The sequence below is a fragment of the Symphalangus syndactylus genome, chromosome 3, assembly GCF_028878055.3.
Source record: "Symphalangus syndactylus isolate Jambi chromosome 3, NHGRI_mSymSyn1-v2.1_pri, whole genome shotgun sequence".
NCBI classification, from domain to species: Eukaryota; Metazoa; Chordata; class Mammalia; order Primates; family Hylobatidae; genus Symphalangus; species Symphalangus syndactylus.
The window spans coordinates 43,578,056-43,591,908 of record NC_072425.2 but is presented as its reverse complement, the minus strand read 5'-3'; the positions used below and the strand labels follow the sequence as shown (position 1 = coordinate 43,591,908).

General features: G+C 37.1%; 1 protein-coding gene across 1 annotated transcript in view; it reads left to right on the top strand.

Moving 5' to 3' along the window:
• PLPPR1 (phospholipid phosphatase related 1) overlaps positions 1-13,853 on the top strand; it is a 296,330-nt gene that overhangs the window by 241,894 nt on the left and 40,583 nt on the right. Inside the window, exon 3 of the mRNA XM_055271665.2 lies at positions 131-319. Within this exon, the coding sequence (XP_055127640.1) occupies positions 131-319 (189 nt within the window). The remainder of the gene's footprint in view (positions 1-130; positions 320-13,853) is intronic.

Sequence of the window (13,853 nt, the reverse complement as noted above, 5' to 3'; positions counted from 1 at the left end):
GCACGCACACACTCGCCAATACCAATATCAGGAGAGCCGCTGCTGGGGTGATGGAGGGAGTGTGCTCTGAGGGGCAAGGGCTGCTCCGAAGCCCTGCTAATGTCTCTGTGTGGCCATGCTGTATTTTCAGCTTGTCATCATGGCTGGGACAGTGCTGCTTGCCTACTACTTCGAATGCACTGACACTTTTCAGGTGCATATCCAAGGATTCTTCTGTCAGGACGGAGACTTAATGAAGCCTTACCCAGGGACAGAGGAAGAAAGCTTCATCACCCCTTTGGTGCTCTATTGTGTGCTGGCTGCCACCCCAACTGCTATTGTAAGTACAGAAATAGACTTTCCTCTTTATTGTCAGATACCCAAGAATATTTCCTGTCTGCTTTTTCTCCTCTTTCTTCTCTTCCTGAGCATTCACCAGCAGTTTTATCAGTGGCATCCTATTTCAGCCAAAACACAGTGAATGGAGCTCTGCAGAAAAACTCATTAAAATAGATCTTGTCTTGTATGGGTGGCTTTTGTTTTTCGGTATCTGAATTTTAAAAAGATGTTTTTTTAAAAAGCATGTGAGAATGTTACAAATCAACAGGTGTGATTGGCTAATGTGTTAAGAACAGCTATTGTCCTCTTGAAAAAATATGCTATGAGTTGCGAGTATTCAAAAGAGATTCTGAATGTAAGTGCTGGCACTGATATAACGGCTGAGATTAGAGTAGAATAGAATCCCTCAGGTCAATACCTCCTGCTGTTCTCATTGAACTTCCAGAGAGGCCAGAGATGAGACAAATTGCTTAACCTGAAGTTTGCTGTGATTCATTCTTGATGGCTCTGGCTCTGTTCACATTATATCACATTAAATTAAGTTGCAACTTTACCTTCATTTATTTCATGTTCCCTTTCATGAGGCAAAAAATTGGCCACACAGTCCTCTAGGGAGATTGCTTGACAGCATAAAGTTTGCAGATCTGTGTTACCTGGTCAAGTGATTTAACACTTAGACATTTTGATTTTTATTTTAAAAATGATATTGGGGGAATTTTAAATTAAGTGTTTCTGCCTAAATATGCCATAAGGTCCGATTAGTCGGGTTGTGATCTTAGTTCCCATTCCCCTCCTTCTCTTCTAACAGTTGACCCCCCCCACTCTCCCTCCCCCCCTACCTGCCCTCTATTCGGCAGTAATGAAAATACTGACTGGCATGCTGAGGAATACAGCAATTGCTCAGATACTCAGTTCAAATATTGTTTTTCTGTGCCAATGTTTTGCTTGCTTTCAGATGAGAAATGGAATAGAATTTTGAAGATAAATAATACAGGCGTAATAAATTCATTTGGCTTATTGATCCCAGGCTCTACAAAGCTCTCCCTTAAATGATAAGACTGTGCTGTAAGGACTAAGATCGGCATTGATGAGCCACAACATGATGTATCAGAGAGGCTAAGAAACACAAGCTTTGCTGCTCAGCACACCTGGATTCACATCCTGGCTTTGGGCAACTCACCTCGCTGTTCCCTCCCATACAAAATAAGGACAACTGAATGCTTACCTCATGCATTGCTGTGGGGCTTAGAAATGACTTAGCACAGTGCCTGGCATTTACGAAGTGTTCAGGAATAGGGAAACAAAAAACCTGGCTGGAACTGCTCTTTGCCCTCTTTGGAGTCACAGACCAACTTCCTACTTCTGAAAGGAATGAAATTCCACTGAGAACCCTCATTAAGACCTCTTCTCTCCAGTTCTACAGTGAAGGGAGATATGCCCATTCCCCAGAGGAAGGCTAATCTCTGTATGCCTCTACCAGCCTACAGAATAAGAGAAAGCATACAGGACACCTTTCCATGTACCTCACAATGTGACACACTCCGCGTAAAACTAGGAGGCCAGACTGGGTTCTGTCTGGTATGGTTTCATGGTGGCTCTACCTGGAGGCCGTGGGCTCAGTCTAGAATTGGGTCCTGGTTTCTTCCTGTCTCATAAGCATATCGTTTTCCTGTGTATTCAGACAGGCATCCCTGAGTGATCCACTGAATTACTAACATATTTCCTCTCTTCTTCCCAGTCCCAGGAAATTTCATTTATCATTGCCTAGGTTCTCCTTTAGCTACTTTTTATAATTATAGAGATTGTTTTACATTTAAAAAAATGTAAAAAAGGGAAGGAAATGGATTAATAAAAATTGTGAGCAGAAAGTTAAAGTCAGAAAATAGAATTAATAAGTGTACATCTGCCTGGCTAGTCTATAATAGAAAGTCAGACATACAAATACAGTTAAGAAAACATATACTTAAAAGCAAAAATAAATAAAAATATAAACTTAAGACTTATTTAAGTTGTATGTACAATTCTGTGCCAATAAATGCTTACATCTCAATAGAATTGATAACTATGAAGATATTTACTAGCGATGCCTTATATCAAATTTTTTAAAAGATATAGCAAAGCTGAATATATGAATGCCAACAGAATAAAATTTTAAACATGACAAAATTTATCTTAAAAAATAGTACTCAGGACACATAGCTGTGGAATAATTTTCCTCGAACATTTGAGGAACAAGAAATCTCAAATGATATAAAATGTTTCAAGGTCTTTTCATAAATGAAAAGCTTTTCCATGCATTATGCATGTCAAGCACTTAGAAAGCGAGTCCACATAAATACCCACAAAAGCATCCTGAATAGTAACAATAATCTCACTTAGCAGTATTGATGCAAACATATGAAAACAAACTGGTAGATTTGCCTACCTAAGAATAAAAATTTCTATCAGAAGTAAAGACTGCAAAAAAGTTTGCCACAGAGGAGACTCAAATATAAGTACCCTTAATACTTAAAAAGTTGAGCTTCCCAAAATCAAAATGAGAGAGGACAAGAATAGACAACTAACAACCAGCAATCAATAGACTATGTGCAGATAAATATTTCTAAGCTCATCAGTAACCAACGAAAAATCAATTTTTAAAGGATATAGCATTTTTCTCATATAAAATTGGCAAATGTTTTCAAGGGACTTAGTCTATGTTGACGAAATGTAGAGACTTTCATGTAATTCTAGTCAAAGCATAAACTAATATTTTCTTTCTGAAGAGCAGTTTGTTAAAGATGTATTAAGAGCTTAATAAACTTCAGACACAGTCATTAATTACATTTTCCAGATTTATAAAAATACAAAGATTTGTATATAGGGATGTTCATGTCAGTAATAGTTTTAATAATGAGAAACTAGGAACTAGCTAAATACACAATACCAGACTGGTTTAATACATTATATGCCAGCCATGTTTTTGAAACACCTTAAGTAATGATGGAACATGTTTGTAATTTAATATTAGGATTTTTTAAGGCCAAAAAATTGTATGCAGTATTGTGGGTAAGATCTTTTTCTCTTCTGTAAGAGAATCTGACCTCACAATTTTCTGCCTCTGCTTCCCTAGAAAAAGATAGTATGTATCAATTATGTCACTAGGTAAAATTGAGCCCTTATTGGTGAATTGCATCTGTTCTCAGATAACTGTTATGACCTGAGAGAGTGCTTCTGCTATGACTTCCAATAACAGTGACTCTGGTAACTTGGCGTATCTATTGTGGGTCCCCGGAAACTATGCCTATGGAGTTGTTACACCATATATTGACTCCTACAGGGCATGTGGCTTTTCAGCCAGGGTAATTCCTGCATCCCCTGAACTGTATGTAGCCTCCATGCACCTGAGCTGTATTGCTCTGCTGGACCATTGCAAGGACATGTGCTAAATATAAATCAGTAATGCTACCCTGCCGGCAAGCTGTGGTTTCTTCCAAGTGGACTAGCACCAAATATAGTCTGTGGGTCTGAATATTTAACAGATCCTAAGAAGATACATTGTGGATGTTGCAAGTATAATCCCAAATTTATAATTATAAAAGGAAGAGAAAGAAAGTAAACATTTTCAATGGTAATTGAAACATTCTGAATGGTAATGTTAGTTTTTTTTCTTCATTTATACTTTTATATATTTCTTTCCAAATTCTACATGAATGTATATTGTTTTTAAACCAAAGACATACTTCTAAAACAAATTATATAGTCTGTTTCTTTTGGCAATAATTACGAAATGACCAAACTTTTAATAAGACTTGAAAATGGCAATTCTAATAAAAACACACATCACCAAAACTTTACAAAGAATTTTCTCTTCTCGCAGAGTAAAAGTGATAGGTCTTCTTTCATTTTAAGATTTTCAGCAAAAGCTCTTCTCCAGGCTACAGCTTTTGATCTTATCTCTTCCATTAATTCATTTTACCCAAGTGACACAAATTGAAATGTAGTACAACTGCTCCCATGGAAGTCAAGGTGATATGGTCAGTGGACAGTGCATTAAGCACCTACAGTTCTACTCTAGTTCTCGATTATGAAATCCTGATTCAGCTTTTTCATTCCTTTGATAATACTGACAAACCCCCCAAATATATTACATAAATGATGGTCACAAGAATAACATGTTTTAATATACTTATATTGTGCAGACATGGCCTAATTTATCCTCAGAACAGCCAAAGAACATAGAGAAAGTGTGTGGTCCAGTTTCTTTCATTTTGAGTTGAGACTGTTGAGACTCAAGTAGGTTAGATGATTTGCTGAAGGTTCCACCTAGTTCTGTACATGATTAGACAGCCACCCATTTGGTTCCACTTATTTTCCTCGCAAATGAGGGGCATTGGTAGGAACCAGGGATGATTGCAGCTGATAGGTCAATGGCAAAGAGCAGTGTGGCTTTCCTACCCTGCTAATGGTGCTTAATTTTCCCTCAAGACCTAAAAATACGTAAGCAGCAGCAAGATAGAAAACAGAAGAACTTTTCTAATAATGCTCAGAGAAGTTTTGTGGGAACAGTTTCCTGGGAACAAGGAGCTGCATATTCACTTCTCCTGTCCCATCCTGGTGAGGTATGACCTGTTGCGGCTCCCAAGTGCCTACCTCAACACACACTCCTGCTTCTGAGTATGCATCCTCCACTCACCTCACAATGCGGTCATGTTTTCCCAGGTTTGATAAGACTAGAGAGGCAGATCTCATGTCACAGCTCTGCCCCCAGTAACTGCGTGACCTCTGATAAGCCATGTTCCCTCTGTGGGTTCAGTTTCCTCATCTGTACCTAAAAGAAAGGGTTAGGCTAAATGATCTCTAAGCACCTGCCAGTTCCCAGATTCCATGAAAACTGAAAAAGGAACATTCTCATCAGAAGCTAACATTCGGAGCCTTCCAAACTCCCAAGTCATGACTCTCTTTCTGGAGTTTGATTTTGCACCCCTGTGCCGGATTAAGTGTTTCACAGAACTGCACAGTTGTTTATTCCTTCTTAAAACCATTTCCTGTTCTCTGTGGAGTATAATGAAGTCGTGACTCCCCTTGGGTGATCTATGAGACACTAACTAATATCAAATCTCAAAAGTGTAGCTCAATATGGACTTGTCTGTCCTTGGTTTTCTGTGCTCCCTCAAGCACATTAACCATGGAAGAACCCAGCACCCTACACTGCTGGGTGTCTGCAGATGGGCACTAATGACCTCATTCACAATTGCAGGGGTGCACAAGAAATGCTTGAGGGGAAAGACTCTGCTGTATGTTCAACCTGTCATTTCCTATTTCTCCTTTTGTGCTTTGCTGTCAGAAAAGATCAGCATCATATTGAGACACAGCCACATGGGATAAACCGCAAAAGGCCAAGGCCATTGCTGTCCCAGATCTTCAGGAAAGGTTAGAGCATGGGGGATTTACTGTGTCCCCGTTTAGCCCAAAGTGGCAGCCTATGCTTGAAAGAAATCTGCAGGGTATGTTCTGACCACCTGGAAACCCTGGCTAACTATTGCCTCGGGCCTTCTGAATAAACTCATACACTCAGAGTCAAAGGAAGAGAGCCTGTTTGGATAAGAGGATTTACTCAGCAGAGAATCTGATTTACCCTCATTTTATCTCAGCCCCAGCAGCACAAGGCATGAAAAAAATGGCTATTAAACCTTTTTTCTTGGCCTCACAATGAAGTGACAGGGGAGTATTTAGTATTGAAGTAGCAGAACATGACTTCCAGCCCGAGGATTGAAATAGCTCACATTTTGTATGCAAGTGTGCACGCATGCATTACAAGACTCATCTAGAATTTCCTAGGAAAGGAAGAGACAAACACAACTTGATAGAAAGGCACAATTTGGAGAAAATTGTGAATCTTCATTTGGGGGTTTCTGGGCCGTAAGCTCTTCCAGCAAATGTAAAAACCCAGAGCACAGTGCAGATCACAAAGTGGGCTCTCAATAATGCAAGCCTGTTGGCTAGCTGACGAGGGGTGCAGCTGTCGAAGCAAAGGAGACATTGTAGGGTCTTGTACTTCCTCATAATCTGCCTTTTCCAGGCTCTGAACAACCTCATCTGTTGAAACTCTTTATAACATTTTATAATTCACATCTTTTTCCCTTTTGTACATTATCACATGACTTCCTTTTTTAAAAAAAAAAATTTCACCATGACTACATTTTCTTTGTTGCTAATATATTCAGTGTTTATAATTTACATTTTTCTGGAAAAGATTTCTATATATGCCCATTAATTATTGTGGATTTTTTTAAAAACTTAAATCCATTTTCTCATTTTCTGCCCATACTGCAGATGACTGCTCCAAATCTCCTTTAGAGATTGTTTTTCCCCTGACATCGTTCCACCAAGAGATATGCTTTCCATCTTCAATATACCTCTCCTAATAATTGATGACTAGATGATTATGTTAAGGAACTTGACAATTTGTTTCTTGGAAAGAATATTTTTTGCCTAAAAATATGGGATTTTCAATGCATTTTACTTTTTACTCTATTTTTACTTCAATGCATTTTCAATGCATTTTACTTTTTACTGAAAGCAGTATTTTAGCTAACTCATTTTAAATTCCCATTTCTCTTGTATTCACTGTTCAGGAAAAAAACGATATAAGAGAACACTATGCTTTGGAAATATGATACCGCCTTGGTGCTGTATTTTATATCAAGTGTCAACTAAAAACACCTTCTGAACGGGTGGATGTGGCCTCTGGAGTAAGACCAGTAGAGAGGCTCCAGTTTACAAAAACACTTATTATCCCATTTACTGAACTATTTTCAGAATCATCCAAACAGTCTCAGTTTCATTTAAGCCTTGAGCTTTGAAACACTTAGGAAGTGTCTAGAGCTGAATCGCATCATTTACGCCTATGTGTAATAGGCGTAATAAAGCAGAAGTCAAGAGCTCTTGAACTAGCCAAAGTTCAGCAAGTAAGGGGACAGGAAGCTCTCTGCAGATCTGGGGTTATCAATGTGACAGCACTCATCAGGAAAGATTAAAGTGGAGCATGGAGACATTGGCAGTTAGGGCTAGCAGCAGGGTCTATAGGCTGAAAATCTCCCGGGTGAGTTTTAAACAAAATCTAAAACAAAAACCATTTCTGCCTTCTTGGAGATGTTTATTACTATTGAAGCCTCCCAGGGAGAATATTAGAAGTATCTAAAAATCCGTAAGACTGAGAGCCCCGAAACTACTTAGAGACTAATATTGGGGAGTATATAAAGAACTCTCTCCTCTTCCTCAGAGTGTTAGAATATCTAGAGTGTGGGCAAAATCTGATAACCAGCCTCTGCTGTCCTTTAAGAACCCAAAGTAACAAAGATATCAGGAAATGTGATGACTTTGGGGTAGGCTGTGTCTACTTTGCTTTCAGGGAAGGTTATTTGGTGAGGGTAAAGGCCCATGGGATTGTAGAAGGAAATGATGGCTGAAGGAAGAAGCAATGCAAGAAATCACACTGGCCTTGGAGAGCTTAACTGACTGAACTGAGATTGAAGCCCAGTTATGTGATTTCAGTTTCCCGTAACGAGCCCTCTCTTTTTAGCTCCTATCATAATGGCAAAGATGTTGGAGCTAAAAAAGCGCCTTAGGGATCCTGTAGTAAAATTTCTTCATTTGACAGATGAGAAACTGACACCCGAAGAGGTCAAGCAACTAGTCCAAAATTAAACACTTGGTTAGAGCAGAGCCAAGCTAGAATTACACTATATTTCCTTACTCCAGGACTAGGCACAATGATTTCTTTCTCCTGTTTCAACACACATTCTTGCCTGGGTAGATCAGCAAGTACAAACAGAAAACATAGGACATGTATATATGCTTTTACACTGAACCTCAAAAAGTTTCCATTACTTACCCAAAGTCACACATCAATAAATGAGAGAGCTGAGATTTCAACTCCAAAGCCCGCATTCAGGAAACAGCAATAACTTTGATATCGCCCAGTACTAGAGCCACAACTAGCATATGTATGACCACAAAATACGTATTCTGGGAATTCTAAATGCCCTTTTAAGTTGCAACCACATATAACATGCAGTGAAATTTCCTTACAATATAAAATTATAATACATTTTTCAGTGACTAGTTTTTTTCCACAGACTGTTTATATTCTGAAATCTAAAAACTTCCTCTAAACTTTTTGTATTGATATCAGTTATTTATTGCATACCACATGTTTTTAAAAATATTTGTGAAGAAGAAGGATGGAGCAAGTTGGTGGAATAGTACTATGCAGTAATCATACCCCCTCCAACTGAAACATCAACTTGAACAACTATCCATGTACTAAAATATTAATACCTTCACAAGAGCTAAGGAAACCAGGTAAGAGATCAGAGTAACCTGTTGGAGCACAATAATAATAAAAGATGCATTGAAAATGGTAGAAAGGAGAGTTTTACATTACCTGTACCAGCCCTCCCCCAACCATCACAACACTGAGAGAGACACCATCCACTTGGGGGAAAGAGAGGGTGTAAGAACAGGACTTTGCCTTGGACCCCAACCCTGGACCCACCACAGTAAAATCCAGCATCAGGCAGGCTGGCAGGCACCCACAGCCCCAGACTCCAGAGCAGTACCCACAGACTGAGTCCCAGTGCTGGGTGGGACCCTGCAGTCCCAGACTTCAAGCCTGTGAGGCAGACTTGATCTCCCAGTTGTACTACCGCTGGCTTGACTTCAGTGTCTATAGGATCTGGACAGGCCTAAGCAGCAGGCAGGCCTCAGCAGCCCCAGGTTTTGGGCACACCCCACCCCTGTAGTGATCCTGGGATTCAGAACCAATCTCAATGGCCTGCCCAAAATCTCTGAATGGGCTGTCAAAGAGCTTTTCCAGACAAAGCTAATCTGCAAACACTGGAATAAGTACCTACTTCTACAAATGTGTATATATTGATACACAGCCCCAAGAAGAATCAGTATAACATGACATCACCAAAGGGACAAAATAAAATGCTGCTAACTGACCCTAAAGAAATAGAGATGTTTGAACTCACTGACAAGGAATTCAAAATAGAACTGTTTTTAAGGAAGCTCAATGAACTTCAAGAAAATACAGAAAAACAATACAAGTAAATGAGGAAAACAGTGAGCAGAACGAGAAATTTAACATTATATTGGATGTTACATTTAGCATTATATAATTATAAAGGGGTTAATTCAGCAAGAGAATATAATAATTATAAATTCATATGCACCCAGCACTGGGACGTGCAGATATACAAAGCAAAAAATTATTAGAGCCAGAGAGAGAGAACTCAATGCAAAAACAGCTGGAGATTTCAATACCCCACTTTCAGCATTGGATAGTTCAGACAGAAAATCAATAAAGGAACATTGATCTTAATCTGTACTATAGACCAAATGGACTTGATATTTACAAAACATTTCATCCAATGGCTACACAATACACACATTCTCCTCCTCAGCACATAGATTATTCTCAAGGACAGGTAATATCTTAGGACATTAAAAAGTCTTAAATTCAAAAAATAATCATATCAAGTATATTCTCTGACCACAATGGAATAGAACTAGAAATCAATAATAAGAGGAATGTTGGAAACTATACAAACATGTGGAAATTAAACAATATGCTCCTGAATGACCAGTGGATCAATGAATAAGAAGGAAGTTAAGAAATATCATGAATCAAATGAAAATAGAAACACAACATACCAAAGTGGATGGAATTGAGCAAAAGCAGTACTAAGAGGGAATTTTTTAGCAATAAACTCCTACAGCAAAAAGGTAGAGAAACATCAAACAAACAACATAATGATGCATCTGAAAGAACTAGAAAAACAAGGGCAAACCAAACCCAAATTATGAGAAGACATAATAAAGATCGGAGCAGAAATAAATGAAATTTATAAAACGATACAAAAGGTCGATGAAATGAAAAGTTGGTTTTTTGAAAAGATAATTGACAAACATTTAGCCAGACCAAGACAAAAAGAGATGACTCAAACAAATCAGAGATGAAAAAAGAGGCATTGCAACTGATACCACAGAAATTAGAAGGATCCTTAGAGACTACTATGAGCAGCTATATGCCAATAAATTGCAAAACCTAGAGAAAATGTATAACCTCCAGACATATACAACTTACCAAGATTGAACCATGAGGAAATCCAAAACTTGAATAGATCAATAGCAAGTAATAAGATCGAAGTCATAATAAAAAGCTTTTCAGCAAACCAAAGCCCAGGACCTGATGGTTTCACTATTGAATTTTACCAAACATTTAAAGAAGAACTAATACAAATTCTACTCAAGCTATTCTGCAAAATAGAGGAGCAAAGAATACTTCCAAACTTATTATATGAGGCCAGTATTGCCCTTATATCAAAACCAGACAAAAACACATCAAAAAAAGGAAAAGTACAGGCCAATATCCCTAATGAACATGGGTGCAAAAATCTTCAACAGAATATTAGCAAACAGAATTCAACAACACATTAAAAAGATCATTTATCATGGCCAAGTGGGATTTATCCCAGGGATGCAAGGATGGTTCAACATATGCAAATCAATCAATGTGATACATCATATCATCAGAATGAAGAAAAAAATCATCATTTCCATTAATGCTGAAAATGTATTTGATACAATTCAGCATTCTTTCGTAATAAAAACCCTCATAAAACTGAGTATAGAAGGAACATACCTCAACACAATAAAAGCCATGTAAAACAGACCCACAGCTAGTAATGTACTCAATGGGCAAAAACTGAAAGCCTTTCCTCTAAGATCTGGAACATGATAAGGAAGCCCACTTTCACCACTGTTATTCAATATAGGCCTGGAAGTGCTAGCTAGAGCAATCAGACAAAAGAAAGAAAGAAAGAACATCCAAATTGGACAGGAAGTCAAATGATCCTTCCTTGCAGACTATATGATCTTATATTTGGAAAAACCCAAAGACTCCACCAGAAAAAAACTATTAGAACTGATACATAAATTCAATAAAATTTCAGGATACAAAATGAACAAACAAAAAATAGTAGCATTTCTATATGCCAACAATGAACAATCTGAAAAAAAAATCAAGAAAATAATTCCATTTACAATAGCTACAAATAAAATACCTAGGAATAAACTTAAATAAGTGAAAGAGCTCTACAATGAAACTATAAAACACTGATGCAAAAAATTGAGGACACAAAAAATGGAAAGATATTTCATGTTTGTGGATTAGAAGAATATTGTTAAAATGCCCATTCTACCCAAAGTGATCCAGATTCAGTGCAATTCCTATAAAAATGCCAATGATGCTCTTCAAAAAAATAGAAAAGAAGTAATTCTAATGTTTATATGACATCACAAAAGACCCAGGATAGCCAAAGCTATCTTGAGCAAAAATAACGAAACTAGAGGAATCATATTACCTGACTTCAAATTATACTACAGAGCTATAGTAACCAATACAGCATGGTGCTGACATGAAAACAGACACATAAACCGATGGAACAGAATAGAGAACCCAGAAATTAATAAAATAAGAATAAATAGAGACTAGAAAAACAATAGAGAAAAACAAAATCAAGAGTTGCTTTTTTGAAAAGATAGACTAAATTGACAAACCTTTAGACTAAGAAAAAAGAGAAGATTCAAAGATTCAAAATGAAATGAGAAAGGAAACATTACAACTGATACTACAGAAATACAAAGGATCATATTAGACTATTATGAACAATGATACACCAATAAATTGGATAACCTAGAAGAAACAGATAAGTTTCTGGAAACACACACCCTACCCAAGATTAAATCATGAAGAAATAGAAATGACAAACCAACTAATAACAAGTTAGGGGATTGAATCAATAATATACAGTCTCCCAGCAAAGAAAAGCCCAGGAGCCGACAGCTTTGCTGCTGAATTCTACCAAAAATTTAAAGTAAAACTGATATCAAACCTTTTCTAACTCTCTCCCAAAAAAATTGAAAGGGAGGGACTACTTCCAAATTCATTTTACAAGGTCAGCATTACCCTAATACCAAAGCCAGAGAAGGACACAACAACACAGGTCAACATTCCTGATGAACTTAGATACAAAGATCCTCAAGAAACCCTAACAAATCAAACTTAACAGCACATTTTAAAAGACCATTTACCATGATCATGTGGGATTCATCTCAGGGGTGCAAGGATGGTTCAACATACACAAATCAATAAATGTAGTACATCACTTTAAAAGAATGAGGAACAAAAATGATATTTCAATAAATGCAAAAAAAAGATTTGACAAAATTCAATATCCTTTTATTATTTAAAAAACCCTCAACAAATTAGGTATAAAGAGATGTAACTCAATACAATAAAGGCCATATGTGGTAAACCCACAGCTAAATTCATATTCAATGAAGAAAAGTTGAAAGTTTTTTCTCTAAGATGCAGAATAAGACAAGGGTAACTCTTACCACTTCTATTCAACATAGTACTAAAAGTCCTAGCCAGAGCAATTTGGCAAGAGAAAGAAAAGACATTCAAATTGGCAGCAAAAACATTAAATTGTCCTTGTTTGCATATGACATGTTATATATAGAAAACTCTGAAGACTCTACTGAAAACCTGTTAGAATAAACTAGTTCAGTAAAGTTGCAGGATATAAAACAAAATACAAAAATCAGTAGCATTTCTATATATGAACTGCAAGCTATCTGAAAGAAAATAATCCTATTTATAATAGCTACAAAAAATACTTAAGAATTTATCCAACGTAGATGAAAAATATCTACAATGAAACTATAAAATATTGATGAAAGAAATTGAAGATGCAAACGAATGGAAAAATATTCTATGTTCATGGATTGGAAGAATTAATACTGTTAAAATGTTTAATACTGCCTGAAGCAATCTACAGATTCAACTCAATTGCTACCAAAATATCAATGACATATTTTTTATAGTGATGGGATCTTGCTATGTTGACCAGGCTAGTCTTGAACTCCTGGCCTCAAGCAGTCCTCCAATCTCAGCCTTCCAAAGTGCTAGGATCACAGCCATGAGCCACCACACCCAGCTATCAATGATATTTTTCACAGGATAGAAAAAACAATCCTAAAAGTCGTCAATCAAAAAAGACCTAGACTAGCCAAAGCAATCCTGAGCAATAAGAACAAATCTGGAGACATCACACTACCTGACTTCAAAATATACTACAAGGCTATTAGTAACCAAAACAACATGGTACTGGCATATAAAGAAAGACCAATGGAATAGAAGAGAACCCAGAAATAAATCCACATTTGCTATTTGATTGTTGTTGGCTGACAGTAATATACCACTTATCACTTTTGACATGAGAGTATTAGGACATTTTACTTATGAATTCGAGTCCCAACTCTGTTGCATAAGTTCTGTTTAGCCTGTTATACTTTGGTGTGCTTTTGTTTAGATCTGTGTGTGTACACACTCATATGTTTTAATGAAGATAGGTTGTGTGTAAATTTTGTCACTATCTTTTTTTTATCCCCTTGTGTAAGTATTGAAAAGCCTCACTGAA